This window comes from Tiliqua scincoides, chromosome 6 (assembly GCF_035046505.1).
Source record: "Tiliqua scincoides isolate rTilSci1 chromosome 6, rTilSci1.hap2, whole genome shotgun sequence".
Classification (NCBI taxonomy): Eukaryota; Metazoa; Chordata; class Lepidosauria; order Squamata; family Scincidae; genus Tiliqua; species Tiliqua scincoides.
In genome coordinates this window covers 31,795,563-31,812,095 of record NC_089826.1, presented here as the reverse complement: position 1 = coordinate 31,812,095, position 16,533 = coordinate 31,795,563, and the positions used below count along the sequence as shown (strand labels likewise).

The 16,533-nt window shown below is 45.2% G+C and overlaps 1 protein-coding gene across 2 annotated transcripts in view; it reads left to right on the top strand.

Moving 5' to 3' along the window:
• ANKRD50 (ankyrin repeat domain containing 50) overlaps positions 1–16,215 on the top strand; it is a 65,551-nt gene extending 49,336 nt beyond the window's left edge. For both annotated transcript variants that reach the window (XM_066632001.1, XM_066632002.1), the window contains 2 exons: positions 8,434–11,984; positions 13,986–16,215. In XM_066632001.1, coding sequence (XP_066488098.1) covers positions 8,434–11,981 — 3,548 coding nt within the window. In that variant the 3' untranslated portion in view covers positions 11,982–11,984; positions 13,986–16,215. The remainder of the gene's footprint in view (positions 1–8,433; positions 11,985–13,985) is intronic.
• Positions 16,216–16,533: the final 318 nt, after the last annotated feature.

The following is a 16,533-nucleotide window of genomic DNA, read 5'->3' as shown; positions in this document are numbered from 1 at the left end:
ACACGATGGCCCCCCTACTGCAAACCCTAGTGACGCCACTGATGGGACCATCAGTGAAGAAATTGTTTGACTATCCATTCCAGTGAAACGTTTACATGAATCTGCACTTAGAAGGATATCTCCAGAAACCAAGTTGTGCATTCAGAGTATTGCACTTGAATGGGCTTTTGGAAGTTATATCGGGCTGGGAAGCACAAAACATTCTAAGGCTGCAATCCTAACCACACTTTCCTGAGAGTAAGCTCCATTGAACGAAATAGGACTTACTTCTGAGTAGACCTGGGTAGGCTTGTGCCCTTAAGGAATTACTGTATATCCCAATTAGGTTGTTACTGCTAAGTACAAGTTAACCCATCCAGTCCCATTAGCACTTGAATCTGGCCAGCAAATTCTTTTATACCTCATTCCTACCAGTGTACACTGAATGAAGGCTGTTGTTGCTTCCTTCCTGGCTCAAATGTCCTTAAGGGAGGGTCTTAAGTTTTCTGATTAATGTTTCACTGCTGAAGATTAGTTCCTTGTGAGTAGGTATGCATAAATATAATATAAATGCTTAATTATGCTTAGATCAGCTTAGATTGGCAATGTAAATTAGTCATACTTAAAGCACTGGGCATATTGCTTTGTGATTTAGATTACATATTTAAGAGAACTGAATGAAGGACAAATCTAAAGAAGCTTGGTTTGAAGTTTTCCATGTTTTTCAGATTAACATTTCAACAGATCAAAATAAGAATATTAGTGTTAGTACTCCCTGGGAAATAGCTGTGTTAGTTCATTACAGCAAAAGCAACAGAGGTTTGTAATACCTTAAAAACAACCAGACTTCCTCTGTTTCTAAAATGCTCCAATAAAATCTTAGTTTTTAAGGTGCTACAGGATTCCTTTTTGTCTTTACTGTTCACATTTTTTGGCTACATTAATGACCAAGAGGCACTTTGAAGAGTAAATAAATTTATATAGCCCAGATACATCATGAAATTACCCAAGACATATTTAAAAAGCTAGGAGCTAAATTTGGAACTAGTTTGTTTACAGAGCTTCAAGTGAATTCAGTAAATCAAGGAAATCCATTCTGGAGCTCCCGTTGGGGAGCAAATTATGTCTTGTAGGAAAAATTTGAACAATGCACAGGCTGGGTCGTGGGATCATAAGTAGTGCTCACTGCTTCCAACTTGCTGAGTACAAGAATTCATGAGAAAGCTCCACAATAGAACAATTTGGCCCATAATATCTTTATTGTCTGTGCATGCCATGTGTATGTATTGAATGCCGCTTGCAAAATTGTGTTCAGTGAATGGATATATTTGCTGAATGATTTTGAACTGATTTGACTCACTTAGTCAATAGGTGCATGGTCTTGAGTTCAGATCCATGCTTGCCTCTCAGCTGAACTCGGTGGCATAGTCCTCTTAGCAAAATGAGAAAAGTTAGGCCATGGAATAGATGTGCCTGTGTGTGAGAGAAGCTGAGAGCACAGATGTGTGTACAAAACTATTCCTTTCAGTGTAATGAGCTACATTTTAGGGATGCATCTAGCTGGAGATGTGTTTAAGCCCTGTGTGGGTCACAAAGCAATTTCAAGTCGGTCCCCATTCATTTCAATGCTTATTTGTGTTTTTATTATTTTATATCTACCATGGTATGTGACTGCATTTGCGGAAATGTTACAGTTCTCTGGGAAGGAAGGATGGCATTCCTACTGCTGGGATGCCCCTCCTCCTGGGAGGCAGGACCGGGACCTTGATTGATGGATACTCCTCCCATGTCAGGGGGGCATCCCTCTGATCTCCAGTTTTTGGTCCTGCCTTCCAGGAGCTAGGATGAATCTTAGTCATGCTCCTGCACGACTTTCACCCTTTTTCCTTGGATCACTTCTGGTGGGGTAATCTTGCGCCCCCCCCCCCACCCCTTCCACTCTCAGACTCTGGTCGACAGCCAGAGCCCATCTAGCCTGTGACAGTGGGGGAAAGGAGCAGGAGCAGCAGCCGGCTTCAGCTTGGGTGGCTCGCCCCCCGCTGTAAGAAGCCCACACACACACACACAGGCAGGTCTCCCCCAGCTCGCTGGCAGGTGTACCCGCGCCGGGACGACCACGCGTTGGTGCCAGAGCCTAGCCCCGACCAAGTGGGGGACACCACCTTGGCTCTCCCTCTCCCAGGTGCAGGAAAACTTGCTGCGCCATCCAGGGAGAGCGGGAGGAGGAGCGAACTGTGGGCTCCAGCAATGCTGCGCCTCACTGGAGGCTCCATCTAGCAACCCCCCCATTCCCCCCATAGCGGCAGTGGAGCGGAGGCGGCTGTGAAGAGACAGCAGGCGGCAGGGCCCCCCGCACTTAGCACGCCCCCCCGCAACCAACCAGCACCCGCAGCAGATCGGGTAAGCCCCGGACAAGCTCTGCCACCCCTTCTCTCAGCGGTGGGGGGGGGGAGGGAGCCATTGGCCCGGTGCACACCTGCAGGCAGGCACGACTTCCCCCCCACAAAATGGGTCAGCGCTCCTTCCCCCCTCCACAGGCGGGCGTGTGCCTCCACTGCGCGCCACCGCCTCCAATGCGGGGGGGGGGCAAGATCAAAGGAGGGCATTGGGATAGGTCCCTCCTAGCCCCTTTCCCCAGGCACTTCTCTTTTCTGCTTGTCAAGTCCGGAACTGGAGATCAGAGGGAGGCCCCCCAACGTGGGAGAGGTATCCATCCATCAAGGTCCCGGTCTTGCCTCCCAGGAGGAGGGGCATCCCAGCAGTAGGAATTCCATCCTTCCTTTCCCAGAACTGGAATTCTCATGTAAGAAATTCCTACTATCTGTACTTTTAGCAGTCTATGTTATGCTTTTCACAATGATAGTCAATGGGGCTTACTGCCAGGTAAGTGCAGATAGGATTGCAGCCTTTGGGATGTTTGAGGAATTTTTTTTAAACAGATCAGCAACTGCTTGGGAGGGTTCTTCTTTATTTTAATTTTTTTAAACTTACAGTTATTGTAAACTGTTAATTCACTTAATTTGATTTGGTTTTGTGGGGTTGTTAAAATGTTTCTGCTTGATGATGTCACTTCTGGCCATGACATCACTTCCAGGTTAATGATATCACTTCTGGTGGATCCTGAGAGATTGTCATGCTAAAAAGTGGGTCTCAATACTAAGAAGTTTGAGAACCACTGGCATAGGAATTCTGCCAATCCCATGCTGATTGTTGATTAACCAAAGTAAGAGAATGGAAGCCAACAAGGTTCATCATGTTAGCGTGTCCAAAACAGCGCATCGCCAACTGCAGCATATTCCCTTCTCCTAATTAGCACCCATTCTTTGAGTTATCTTTTATTTTCTGATTTAGAGCTACCACACTATATTGCCTGTGGTTAAAGCAGCCTTCTCCAAGCAGGTTTAAATGATAAGGTAATGCATTGTATTACCGTTGCGGTCCTCTGAAGTATCTTCTATGTCAATAGCAAAATGTCCTTTGCTCAGATACATCCTTAAAAAATGCTAGTGAATGTTGCTGGGCTAATAAGCTCTTTTCATCTTTTCCAGGAATAACTGTGTTGTAGTGATTGAGAGATTGTTCACTGTTCCAAACAGTGGAAAATGCACATCAGACATTCTGTATCCACTCTCATGAAAGCCATGTCCTGTGGATCACATGTACCTTTACTCACTTCCATTTTGCTTGCATTTGGTTCACGCATTCTTAAGGCTTTCTCTATAACCACAACACAAAGTTGCCTAAATTCTCTTGTCATAGATAAATCATGCAAACTTTGTGATCTTGCATTTCTTTTCTGGTTTGCAAAGAATGGTTTGGACACTAAGCAGTTTAGGACTGGTCTTAAACTGTGGTTTAAGCGGTCCTAAACCAAACTAGTGGGTCACGACCCACCAGGGGAACCAGAAATGGAGGGGGCAGTGGCCCAGGAATGATTCCCCGACGGCACCGCAGCGGTTGCGGCACCACAGGGACCCAGGGACAGTCTCACATACCTGGGAGGTTCCTGAAGCCTCCATTAGGGTCCTGGAGGCCCGTAGCCCCCTCTGCGAGCCTCCACGTGGCTGCCCTGAGCTCTGATAGGAGCTCGCTTCCAGTTTGCGATAGTGTGAACTGGAAGTGAGCTCGAGTTGAAGATCGGAGCCCAGGCAGCTGCACAGAGGTTTGCAGAGGGGGCTGTGAGCTTCCAGGACCCTTATGGAGGATTCAGGGGCTCCCCCCCCCCGGTACATGAGACTGTCCCTGGTTTCCCAAAGGCACCACAATCACTATGGTGGTGTTGAGGCCAACCCGCCCTTGCCACTACTTATGAGGTTTCCAACTCCCTCAGAGGAGTCTGGGAACCTCTGGTTTAAGAGAAATTATATAACTCTTCAGTTTAGCCTCTTCGGGTCCTGGATTCAATTATCTGTAGGTGAACGTTGTTCTGAGCACAACTCTGCGCTTTAAGGCTTCAGTTCTGTTCCCATTGCATGTTGAATACTGCCTTGAAGCACATTTTGAATTGTTAACTGCATTTAACTTGTTAACTGCATTTTAGCAGCTCTTCTGCAACTTGATCACGGGTAATGGGGGAGGGGGGATTATACACTTTGAAAGTCTGCCTCAGTTCTGCCAACATGGAACTTATCTGGCGCCAATGCTGTGATATGCAGATGTTCATTCATCATGATTGGTTAATCCACACCGCACATGACTGGCCCAAGAGCTCTCCTGTTCTGGACCACCATTCCAGCAGTATTGCTGCCCTTAGGAATTCCACATTCCATCTTGACTCTAATCACCCCATGGTGTCCCACAGGAAGCTTTATTGGAAAGCATCATGTTTGTCCCAGTGTGCTATAAACTCAGTAAAAATGACTTAAAACAATTGCACTTCCAACTGAATGTATACGTTAAACTTTCCTGGTTTGTTTGTGGTATGGCTGCCTTTACTGCAAGATATGTTGGACCCTAATGACCATTTATGGCTTGAAATTCAAAGATGGGTAGAAATTGGCCTACTTTCAGGGACTCTATGCAAATTGCTCAGCAGAAAAGCTGAGGTTAGTTGACTGCAGAAAGAGAGCTGAGATGTAGTTTTATAAAAGCACTCTTAAATTCATGTACTTGAAATCGAGCAGTTCCTTTCACTCAAGAAACTGCTTCCAGAAAAGTACGTGCAGACTGTATAATGTTTTCTGGGTTTGAAAGAAGTGGTTCTGGGAGGATTGCCAAAATCTGACACTATTTCCAAGGACAAACAGCAACACTTAGCTCATATCATCAAATCACATACTGTAGTCTGTTCTTTTGCTACATCCTTGTCATTAGGTAGACCAGATGACACTTTCATCGGGATCCTTCTCCTTAGGGAAGCAGTTTTTTTGTTGGCCTCTATCCCAAGAGAAAGAAGCATACTAAGAGTACTAAACAATTTTGATTATTAGAAAATCAGTTGGCATTTATGTTAAAGTTTTTGGTTTGAAATCAGTTGCTTTGCAGCAGAGTATATAGGCAGAAGTACATAGGCAGATAGATGCTACCTAGTAACAGAGCAAATCACATACTGCCTGCTGGTTGCTGGGATTTTTGCAAAGAATATTGGACAAGAAGACTTGTGTTGCATCCTGTACTTGGGGAGGGGACTTGCAGAAGACTCTTTAGAGCAGGGGTGCCCAAACCCCGGCCCTGGGGCCACTTGTGGCCCTTGAGGACTTCCATTCTGGCCCTCGGGGAGCGCCCAGTCTCCAATGAGCCTCTGGCCCTCTGGTGGCTTGCTGGAGCCCACGCTGGCCTGATGCAACTGCTCTCAGCGTGAGGGCGACTGTTTGACCTCTCACGTGAGCTGTGGGATGAGGGCTCCCTCCACTTCTTGCTGTTCCACATCTGTGATGCAGCAGTGGCAGCAAAGGAAACACTGACCTTCCTTTGTGCAAGGCCTTTTATAAGCCCTGAACTATTGCAAGACCTTCATTCATTCATATAATTTCCATCTCTAATGTATTCATTTATGTAAATTTATTCAAATTTGAAATGTAAATTAATTATTTTTTTCCTGGTCCCTGATACAGTGTCAGAGAGATGATGTGGCCCTTCTGCCAAAACGTTTGGACACCCCTGCCTTAGAGTAAGGGAATTTTTGTTCCGTTACCCTATGGAAAGCCTCCACTTTTCCCATGAGTCTCCTCATTTTGCTGGCACAGAACTGAGGAAGGTGAAGAAGGAAAAAGGGGATAGGGTATAGCTGCATGTGAGTGCCACCAATCCGGCCCAGAAACTCCCCTGTCCCTATCTCATCCCTTTCACTACCCAAACCCACCACTGCCTTACCTGGTGCTGGTGTCTTGGCCACCTGTGAGTGCGTGCAGCTGCCAGCAACTGTGCTGGCAGTCTTGTTTGTGCTAACCAACAGTGTCAACAAATGTCACAATGCCATGCGATGTACATGCCAATTCCAGGCACTTCTGCCTGGATCCTCACGCTTTCACCATGCATTCTGCTTTCATGGTGTTTTGGATAGGATTAGGCAGTAGGTGTCCTAGATCAGGGGTTCTCAATAGGTGGATCGCGATCTGCCGGTAGATCGCGAGGCAAAATGAGTAGATCGCAGAGTGCCGACCCTCCCCTTCAGGTGCCTCTGGGAGGAAACGCCGGGAGTAAGGTCCATTGTACTCAATGGGGCTTACTCCCAGGTAAGTGTGGCTAGGATTGCAGCCTCACAGCCTAATCCTAGGCATGTCTACTCAGGAGTAAGTCCTGTTATACTCAGTGGGGCTCAAGGTACACCAACATACATTGTACACATAAATGTTATATGTTATGATGGCGCGAACATTGTAAAAAAAAACTCTGGTAGATCTCCGGGCCTTGCTGGGTTTCAAAGTAGCTCTCGAGCCAAAAAAGTGTGAGCACCCCTGTCCTAGATCCTTCAGGGAAGACCTATAACTCAGTGGGTTAGAGCACCTGCTTTGTATGTAGATGGCCCCAGGTTCAAATTACTAGCATTTCCCGATAGGGTTGGGAAAGACCCTGTTGAAAACCATACTGAGCTAAATGAACCAATGATCTGGCTTGGGATAAGGCAACTTTCTGATCTGATTTGCAACACACTTACCTTCTTAAAATATTAGACAGCAGATTAGTTATCCCATATGTGTTAGGAAATCTTGTGTATGCATTCATGGTTTGTTAAATTAAAATTACTTTGGTGGTCCATTACAGTTCTCTCTCTCTCTCTCTCTCTCTCTCTCTCTCTCTCTCTCTCTCTCTCTCTCTCTTTAAGACCATGCAAGATGAAAGTCAGTCAGTCCTGCTTTTTGTTACATCATCCACTTATACAGCCATAAATAAACTGTACTTCATATTTCAGTAGCATTTCAGAAAGTTGCAATCTTCCAGTCACCTTTTAAAATGTAAACTTCTGAGCCTAAGATGGGAACCCAAAATGGCTGAAAAGTTTGCATTATGGACAATGAGTGCAACCCAGCCAAAAATTGAGCCTTTTTTAGACCCATTAATTTCAACAAATTTAAAAAGTGAGTTGTAGCCCAGTGGTGGTCGAAGACATCATTTGAATGCAGAAGGTCCCGTATTCAATTGCTAGTGTATCCAGGCATAGCTTGAAAGGACCAGTGTCTTAAACGTTCAAAAGATGCTGCAATTTGGTGTAGGCAATGGTGACCTAGATAGACCAGTGTTCTTACTAGATGAGGCAACTGTATATGTTCAACAGATTTGGGGCCCAATTCTATCCAGCTTTCCAGTGTTGATGCAGCTGCAATGCAGTCCCCTAACTGAACAAATGTTCCCTTACTTTGAGGAGGCCTCCAAGACTGCCCCACCAGGTTGCATCGCCACCCTGTTGGCATAGCTGCATCAATGCTGGAAAATTGGATAGGATTAAGCCCTTAACATATTCCGAATTGCACCTTATAGAACTTCTGATTTTAAATTACTTTAATTCATGGTGTTGGCTTATTTTTCGTTTTTAGCCAAATAACTGTTGACTGTAAAATCTGGCATTGTGTTTTCATTTTTATTAAGCCACAAACTGAAAATTAAATTAAGCCAAGTAACTGAAAGAGGATGTGGAGCAAACCTTAGTGTTCTCTTATATGTAGAGGTGTTTGAAAATTGTGTTTACCTTACTTGGAAGTAAGCCCATTTTGTTCAGTGGGGCCTCAGAATGGCCTCCAGAGGTCCTAGGAGGGCACTTTCAGTTTTTGACCTCTGAAGCCCATGAAGACTGCATGCAGCCTCCACGCGTTTCAGAAGAGCCTCCAGAGACAACTGGAGCACAGCTTTTAACAGAACTGGAAGTGGCCTTAGGACGCTTTCCGGGACCTTTCGTGTGTGTGTGGAAAGAGAGTATATTTATGGACAGATAATCTTTGGTAACAAGTGACTATTAAAGCTTGTATGAAACTAAACTTCAAAAATGTTAATTATTTTCCTCTCTTACCTTTTTCATAGGCTTCCGAAAAATAAGTCTGGATGACCTCCGAAAGGCTTACATTGTGAAAGATGTTCAGCAGTATATTCTTCATCGTTTGGATCAAGAAGAAGCACTAAGACAGCATCTCACAAAAGAAACTGCAGAAATGTTGAATCAACTTCACATCAAAAGCAGTGGATGCTTTCTGTATTTGGAACGTGTCCTTGATGGAGTGGTGGAAAACTTTATAATGTTGCGAGAGATTCGTGATATCCCTGGAACACTCAATGGCCTCTACCTCTGGCTTTGTCAGAGGCTTTTTGTGCGAAAACAGTTTGCAAAGGTCCAGCCGATTCTGAATGTAATTCTTGCTGCTTGCAGGCCATTGACTACGGTTGAATTGTTCCATGCGGTGTGGACCAAAAACATGGCATTGTCTCTGGAGGACTTCCAACGCAAGCTAGACGTTCTGTCCAAAGTTCTTGTTGATGGACTCGGGAACACAAAGATCCTTTTTCACTACAGCTTTGCAGAATGGCTGCTGGATGTAAAGCACTGTACCCAAAAGTATTTGTGCAACGCAGCAGAGGGCCACAGAATGTTAGCTATGAGTTACACCTGTCGAGCCAAGGATTTGTCACCACTGGAGGCTCAGGAATTTGCATTGCATCTGATTAATTCAAACTTACAGTTGGACACCTCTGAGTTGGCTTTGTGGATGATCTGGAATGGAACCCCTGTCAAAGATTCTTTGTCAACCTTAATCCCCAAAGAACAAGAAGTTTTACAGTTGCTCGTGAAAGCTGGTGCTCATGTCAACAGTGAAGATGATCGGACATCTTGCATTGTACGGCAGGCTTTAGAAAGGGAAGATTCAATTCGAACTTTGTTGGATAACGGTGCTTCCGTAAACCAGTGTGATTCAAATGGGAGAACACTGTTGGCCAACGCTGCGTATAGTGGGAACCTTGATGTAGTCAATTTGCTTGTTTCCAGAGGAGCAGATTTGGAGATTGAAGACACTCATGGGCAGACAGCACTGACTTTAGCTGCTCGGCAGGGACACACCAAGGCTGTCAATTGTTTGATTGGATGTGCTGCTAATATAAATCATACAGACCACGATGGTTGGACAGCGCTGCGATCTGCAGCGTGGGGTGGGCATACGGAGGTGGTTTCTGCTCTTCTTTATGCTGGAGTCAAAGTGGACTGTGCAGATGCCGATAGTCGAACAGCCTTAAGAGCAGCAGCCTGGGGAGGACATGAAGATATTGTGCTGAATCTGTTGCAACATGGGGCTGAGGTCAACAAAGCGGATAATGAAGGCAGAACTGCTTTAATTGCAGCAGCATATATGGGGCATAAAGAGATTGTGGAGCATCTGCTGGACCATGGTGCAGAGGTAAACCATGAGGATGTGGATGGAAGGACTGCTCTGTCTGTGGCTGCTCTTTGTGTACCTGCTAGTAAGGGACATGCTTCAGTTGTGAGCCTTTTAATTGACCGGGGCGCTGAGGTAGATCATTGCGATAAAGACGGCATGACTCCACTTCTGGTAGCAGCCTACGAAGGACATGTAGATGTTGTTGACTTGCTTCTGGAAGGTGGAGCAGATGTAGACCATACTGACAACAATGGGCGCACCCCCCTTCTTGCTGCGGCATCAATGGGCCATGCTTCAGTTGTAAATACTCTTTTATTTTGGGGAGCAGCTGTTGATAGCATTGATAGTGAAGGACGGACAGTTCTCAGCATAGCTTCTGCACAAGGCAATGTTGAGGTAGTACGGACTCTGCTAGATAGAGGGTTAGATGAAAATCATAGAGATGATGCAGGATGGACTCCTTTGCACATGGCAGCTTTTGAAGGACACCGGTTAATATGTGAAGCACTTATAGAACAAGGTGCTCGAACAAATGAAATTGACAATGATGGGCGCATAGCCTTCATATTGGCTGCTCAGGAAGGTCACTATGATTGCGTACAGACCTTACTGGAAAATAAATCGAATATTGATCACAGAGGCTACGATGGGAGAAACGCTCTCCGTGTTGCTGCTCTAGAAGGTCACAGAGATATAGTTGAGCTGCTCTTCAGCCATGGAGCTGATGTGAATTACAAAGATGCGGATGGCCGGCCAACACTTTACATCTTATCTCTAGAAAACCAACTAACAATGGCTGAGTATTTTTTAGAAAACGGTGCCAATGTTGAAGCAAGTGACGCAGAAGGAAGGACAGCACTCCATGTGTCCTGCTGGCAGGGCCATGTGGAGATGGTGCAGATGCTGATAACGTACCATGCTGACGTGAATGCCTCGGACAACGAGAAGCGATCTGCATTGCAGTCGGCTGCGTGGCAGGGCCATGTCAAAGTGGTTCAGCTTTTGATTGAGCACGGGGCCCTTGTTGACCATACGTGCAATCAAGGTGCTACTGCTCTCTGTATTGCGGCCCAGGAAGGTCACATCGATGTTGTGCAAATCTTACTGGAACACGGGGCTGATCCAAACCACGCAGATCAATTTGGGCGCACAGCTATGCGTGTGGCTGCCAAAAATGGGCACGCCCAGATCATTAAATTACTGGAAAAATATGGTGCTTCTAGTCTAAACGGCTGCACTCCGTCTCCTGTCCATACGATGGAGCAAAAACCCTTACAGTCTGCATCCTCAAAGATGCAGTCTTTAACCATAAAATCCAACAGTTCAGGGAGCACTGGTGGGGGAGAGGTGCAGCCTGCTTTGCATGGCTTGTCTAACGGGCCTGCTCATGCTTTCAGTTCTCCCTCTGAATCTCCCGATTCTACAGTCGATCGGCAGAAGTCCTCTTTATCCAATAATTCCCTGAAAAGCTCAAAGAACTCTTCTCTTCGTACCACTTCCTCTACAGCGACTGCCCAGACTGTACCAATCGATAGCTTTCACAGTATGTCCTTTACGGAACAAATACAGCAGCATTCGCTGCCCCGCAGTCGAAGCAGGCAGTCCATTGTTTCTCCTTCTTCCACAACTCATTCCTTAAGTCAGAATCACAGTTCACCAAACAGTGAATTTGAATGGAGCCAAGTGAAGCCTAGCTTGAAATCCACAAAAGGAAGCAAAGCAGGGAAACCGGAGAACTCCAGCAAATCGGGATCAACTGGAAAGAAAGCGAAGCAGAGCACCTCCTCCCAGCCCAAAGTTCTAGAATACGAAATGACTCAGTTTGATCAGCGAATACCCGTTGCCAAATGTGGGGCCAGCGTGCCATTTAAATCAATGCCTACAGACACTCAGTGCAAAATTTTGGTCCCTCCAGCACAGCAGGAAGTCTGCCGATCTCAGCAGCAGTTCTTGATCCATCAACAGAGCGGAGAGCAGAAGAAGAGAAATGGAATAATGACGAATCCAAACTACCACCTTCAGAGCAATCAGGTTTTTCTCGGTAGGGTTTCCGTCCCACGAACTGTACAGGATCGAGGGCACCAGGAGGTTTTGGAAGGCTATCCTTCTGCAGAGACAGAGTTGAGCCTTAAGCAAGCCTTAAAACTTCAAATTGAGGGCAATGATCCCAGCTTCAACTATAAGAAGGAAACACCGTTGTAAGAGGTGAGCCACTTTCAGTGGTGACTGGCAAAGTGGTGCAACGGGTCGACATCAGCTACTGCTGCTAAGCAATGGCCAAAGGACAGGAGGCCCCACATCTCAATGCATCAACAAGGCAGCTAGACCAGCATTGTACAGGTGCATGGCTGCTGAGTTGCCAGCAGCACTCCGTTTAGGCCAAATCATCCTGTGCCCACATGAGCCAGGCAGGAACCTTTTCCTCTAGTGCCATCACATGATACTGACCAAGAAGGTCATTGGCAGCCCTGCCTCAGTTGCTCTTCAGTGCCAGTGGTTGATTCCTGCCAATCTTACCACACCACCAGCCACCTCTAACCAGTTTGTGAATGATATGTGTACACTGTAACAAAATACCTCTTAACCACATGGTCTTGAAAGCATAAGAGTTTTAAATGATAACATGGCTCAGTGCTTGCTGGTTACTCCTGTGTTTTTCAGTGTGTTTCAGATGATTGATATGACTTAATTGATCGACATGCATACAATGTATTTTAAAACAAAGAGTAAATTTGCCCTCGTATTTAAATGCATAATCAAGTTTCCATTGTTTTGAGTAGAGCCGCATTCCACTCCCAATACAGATCCTGCCCCCAAAAAGGAAGAAAGAAAAGGTCCACTGTATTTAATTATGTGGTTAAAGGAGACACCATAAGTGATGTGAAATTTTTTAGTACTCTAGAAGCAAAATTCTCACCAAAGTGTTGCACCCATGAACTGTAATCAGAATAAACTGCCAGTTTATTTAACTTCACACAGTTGTCTGATCAGAATGAATTCTTAGAGTGTGATGAAAGCATGACATTTTGACCTGAACACAAGGCAGCTGTGGATTAAATTTATACATGTATTTGTCTGATCTGAAGGATCAAGGTCTCTAGGAGAGATGTATAGTACTTCAGTAACGGGATACAAGCTAGGTCTGCTGTGTGTTAGGTCTGCTTTTATGTACATAGGCTGTAAAGAGACATTTTAAAAAAAGACCAGCCTGTGTCTTACTGAAGGTAATGTTATTGTCATCTCCTATTATTGAATAAAATTAGTTAAGATTGTTGCCTTGCAAGTGAGCCTATAACAGTCAGGAATGCACAAAAAGTTGTACACATACACACACTCCTACAATTAATGAATGTTTCCCTACTTGATAACTTATGGTATACTGACTTTGGATCTCAAAGAGCCCAGTGCAGTTGTGCCAAAAATGGGGGGAGGGTGGAACAGATCAGGGGCTTCAGAGGTGAAAGGAGATTAAAACCCTGTACTCCTCCATAAGCTTTCAGCTCCTCAGTGGGTCTCCTTGAACCTGCCCCAGCTCTAAAGAGGGTAGGGAAGCTGAAAAAAAGGCACACACCATCACTGCTGGCTCTGCCCCCTCCTGCAACCTGCCCACCTCCTTCCACCGCTTATCGCTGCCTTACCTGCTCCAGTGGGCGTAGGCAGCTCTAACAATGGACCGGGAGTGCTGTCACGTCATGCAGCAGTGCTCTCAAAAGCTCTGCATGTGACAGCCCAATCCTCAGTAGACTAGGCTGTAAGTCAACACTGTTTACAGGGTTTCTGAGGGTCAGATTGTATGTTATGCTGTCCTGCAGGGCTAATGCCAAAGCAGGAGCTCCATGTTGAGCTTTGGTCCCCTGCAATGTTTAGGAACCCACTTACCTGCTTTGCAACATTGTGCACGTCCCTGCTTGTGTCAGTCAATAATGTGGAATAATGCACAACATGGTGGTAAAAGTGATGCTACATGTTACATGTGCAAGGGGGAACATGACTGGGGGCTGCAGTTCAGCCCTGCATGCACCCTGCATTTCCTTTCAAACGCAGTCCGGGGAGGGGGGATACTTGCAAGTGAAATTTCAGCTACCAGTCATTTAATAGGCATCCTTGGACTTTAGAGGGATTGTGATAAACCCCAGCATATTCATAGTTGTGTGGTGATCTTATTGGAATATGGCATTTCAATTTGTGTGTGTGTGTGTGTTTTAGGGCAACCCCGCAACACTGCGAATAGAAAGAAGAGCTTCTGCTTGGAATCATTTGTCGTCTGGGCTGGGATAAAAGCACATCCTGCTTGTTGAACCACCTTGAAAACTACGAATGTGATCGCTGCAGTACAGTTACCTTGATTACTGTAATGTGCCTAAAAGTTTTAAGGCTGCCTTCTTTAATGTAACCTTCTGTGCTTCATAAATTTTATTTTGTGTACTTTGTACTTAATACACAGAATAAGCACTTTTATTTCTTCCTTAGTAGCCAAATATCTGTGCTGTTTTTCCTCACACAGCTGAGGGTGAGAGCTAGGAATTTGAGTTTCCTGTTTAAGAAGGCTTGATCAGTGTCCATGTGCCACAATGGACTGTATTGAAAGGCAATCCTTTCTGTATTTATTTTATATTCATGTGGTAAAGAAACTTGGCGTACAGCTTTAAAGGCAAACTTGGCGTGTCCTGTGCCACCTTAAAGATCAAGGAGGGCCCCCTTTAACTCAGTCACTTATAAATTCCCTTTAATAACAAATGTTATTAAAGGCTGTTTGAGCCAAAATTAAATGATGTAGTTCTTTTTATACTGGTTACACCAACAATATTGTGACACAATTGTAACTAGTTAGACTTTAAGGTGCCACAGGACTTAAACAGACTATGGCACATTTGCTTGATCAAAATCCACACAGGGGCTGCCGTATGCATGGAAAATATCTTGTATGAATTGAGTTACCCCCAGATACAGGACAGAAATTCAGAGTTGTAACTCAAGGATCACTTTTTCCCAGATACCAATACCAGATTGTGGCAGTTGTAACCATGGATGAATTGGGTCACATCCTGCATTCCCTCATGCAGTCATGGGCATATATGCAGCACACGTGACTACAGGCACAGAACATGGAGCAGATTTTGAAAGTGTGAACAGGCCCTAACACAGCTGCTCTTCGGTGCACCTTGCATCACAGCTACATTGTGTGTAGGCAGTTGCTTGTGTAGTTCAATTATTTCTCTCAGGAAAAGCGACTCTTGTGACCGTGTTGACAGAAGTGCAGTACTTGTGTTCATTTCCAGTCAGCTGTGAGAGAGGGGTATAGCACAATCCATCAAGCACTATTTCTCATGCTAAAGGTTATTTGTGAGGTAGTAAGATTTTTTTTCTCATGCTACCCACTTAATGAAGGCTTTTTTGTACTCAAGCCTCCCCTGCATACACTTGCCTCAGGAAGAGGCAACCAGCAGTGGCTGTGCCAACAGCTTCCAGCAGTCCCCATGCCTTCCTCCAAGCTTCCCTTGGGAGGAGCTCAGCTCAGCAGCAGAGCACATGCTTTGCATGTAGAAGGGCCCGTTTCCACTGTCTGGCATCATCCAAAAGAATCTCAGGCTTAGAAGTTGCTTAAGACCTGGAAACCCTCTGCCAGTCAGGAACAGAAGGTTCTACAGCTTGGCTCAGCGTATGACTCTTTCACAGGCACACAAATGATATCTGCAGGAGCCATCAACAAGTCGGTGTTCCTGGAACCAGCAGTGAGAACTTGCTGCGTGCTTGATGTTGCAGCAACAGCTCATTCATTCTGGTAGCAGCTACCCCAAACCTCGCTCTGCTCGCCAAAGCTATTAATATTTGTTTTCAGGTTCTCAGTTGTCTGTTGAATTATACCTGAATTGGATACCAGTTGTAAATTCTGAGCTACCTAACGTCTTGATAATTTTATCAGTGAAAGGTGTGCTTCCATTTAAAATAGGTTTATAAAACTGGATTTTATAGAACTTTGAACCTCAGTCATTCCTGTTTTAAATAAAGGGTGGGGCCTGTATCCATGGTTTCAGGTATTCGCAAATCAGGTCCGCAGACCCCCCCCCTCGTGCCTCCATCTGGAAGTAAGGGGAGCTGGAATCCTCTCACCTCCAGAGGGTCTTCTGGGGTCTGCAGAGGCCATGCGCAAACACTGCAGGCCTCAGAATGATCAAAAATAGCAAAAAAAAAAAATTCAATTTTGATCGAAAACCAGAAATAACATTTTTTTCACTATTTTTTTCACTATTTTCCATCATTCTGAGGTCCATAGCAGCCACAGGCGGTTGTGCTAAGTCTCTGTGGGCCTCAGAAGACCCTCCAGAGGTGAGGGGAGCTCAGGTTCCCTCACCTCTGGAGCATGGGGGACACATCTCCTGTTATCTGTGGTTTCACTTAACCCCCTCAGATACCGGGGTATGTCCGTATGAATTTTTTTAAAAAAAATCTTTTGACCCTTGGTAATTGTAAACAGAAAAACTGTTCCAAGAAGACATACAACAATATTTACCTATATAAAATCCTGTTCCCCGTATCCTGTCACATTTGTGTGACCAAAAAACAGAAGCTCAGATTTACTGATAGGAGTAAATTCTCAAATGGCTGAGATAATCAGGATCAGGTTGTTCTTCATCCCAGTGATATTACAAAATGCAGCTCTATTTTTCCCGTGGTTTTCATTCATTCCTATAAAGTTCTGATTCGGAGTTGCTGTAACAAATTCATAGTTTCCGCGCCCCCCCCCCCCTTCCCG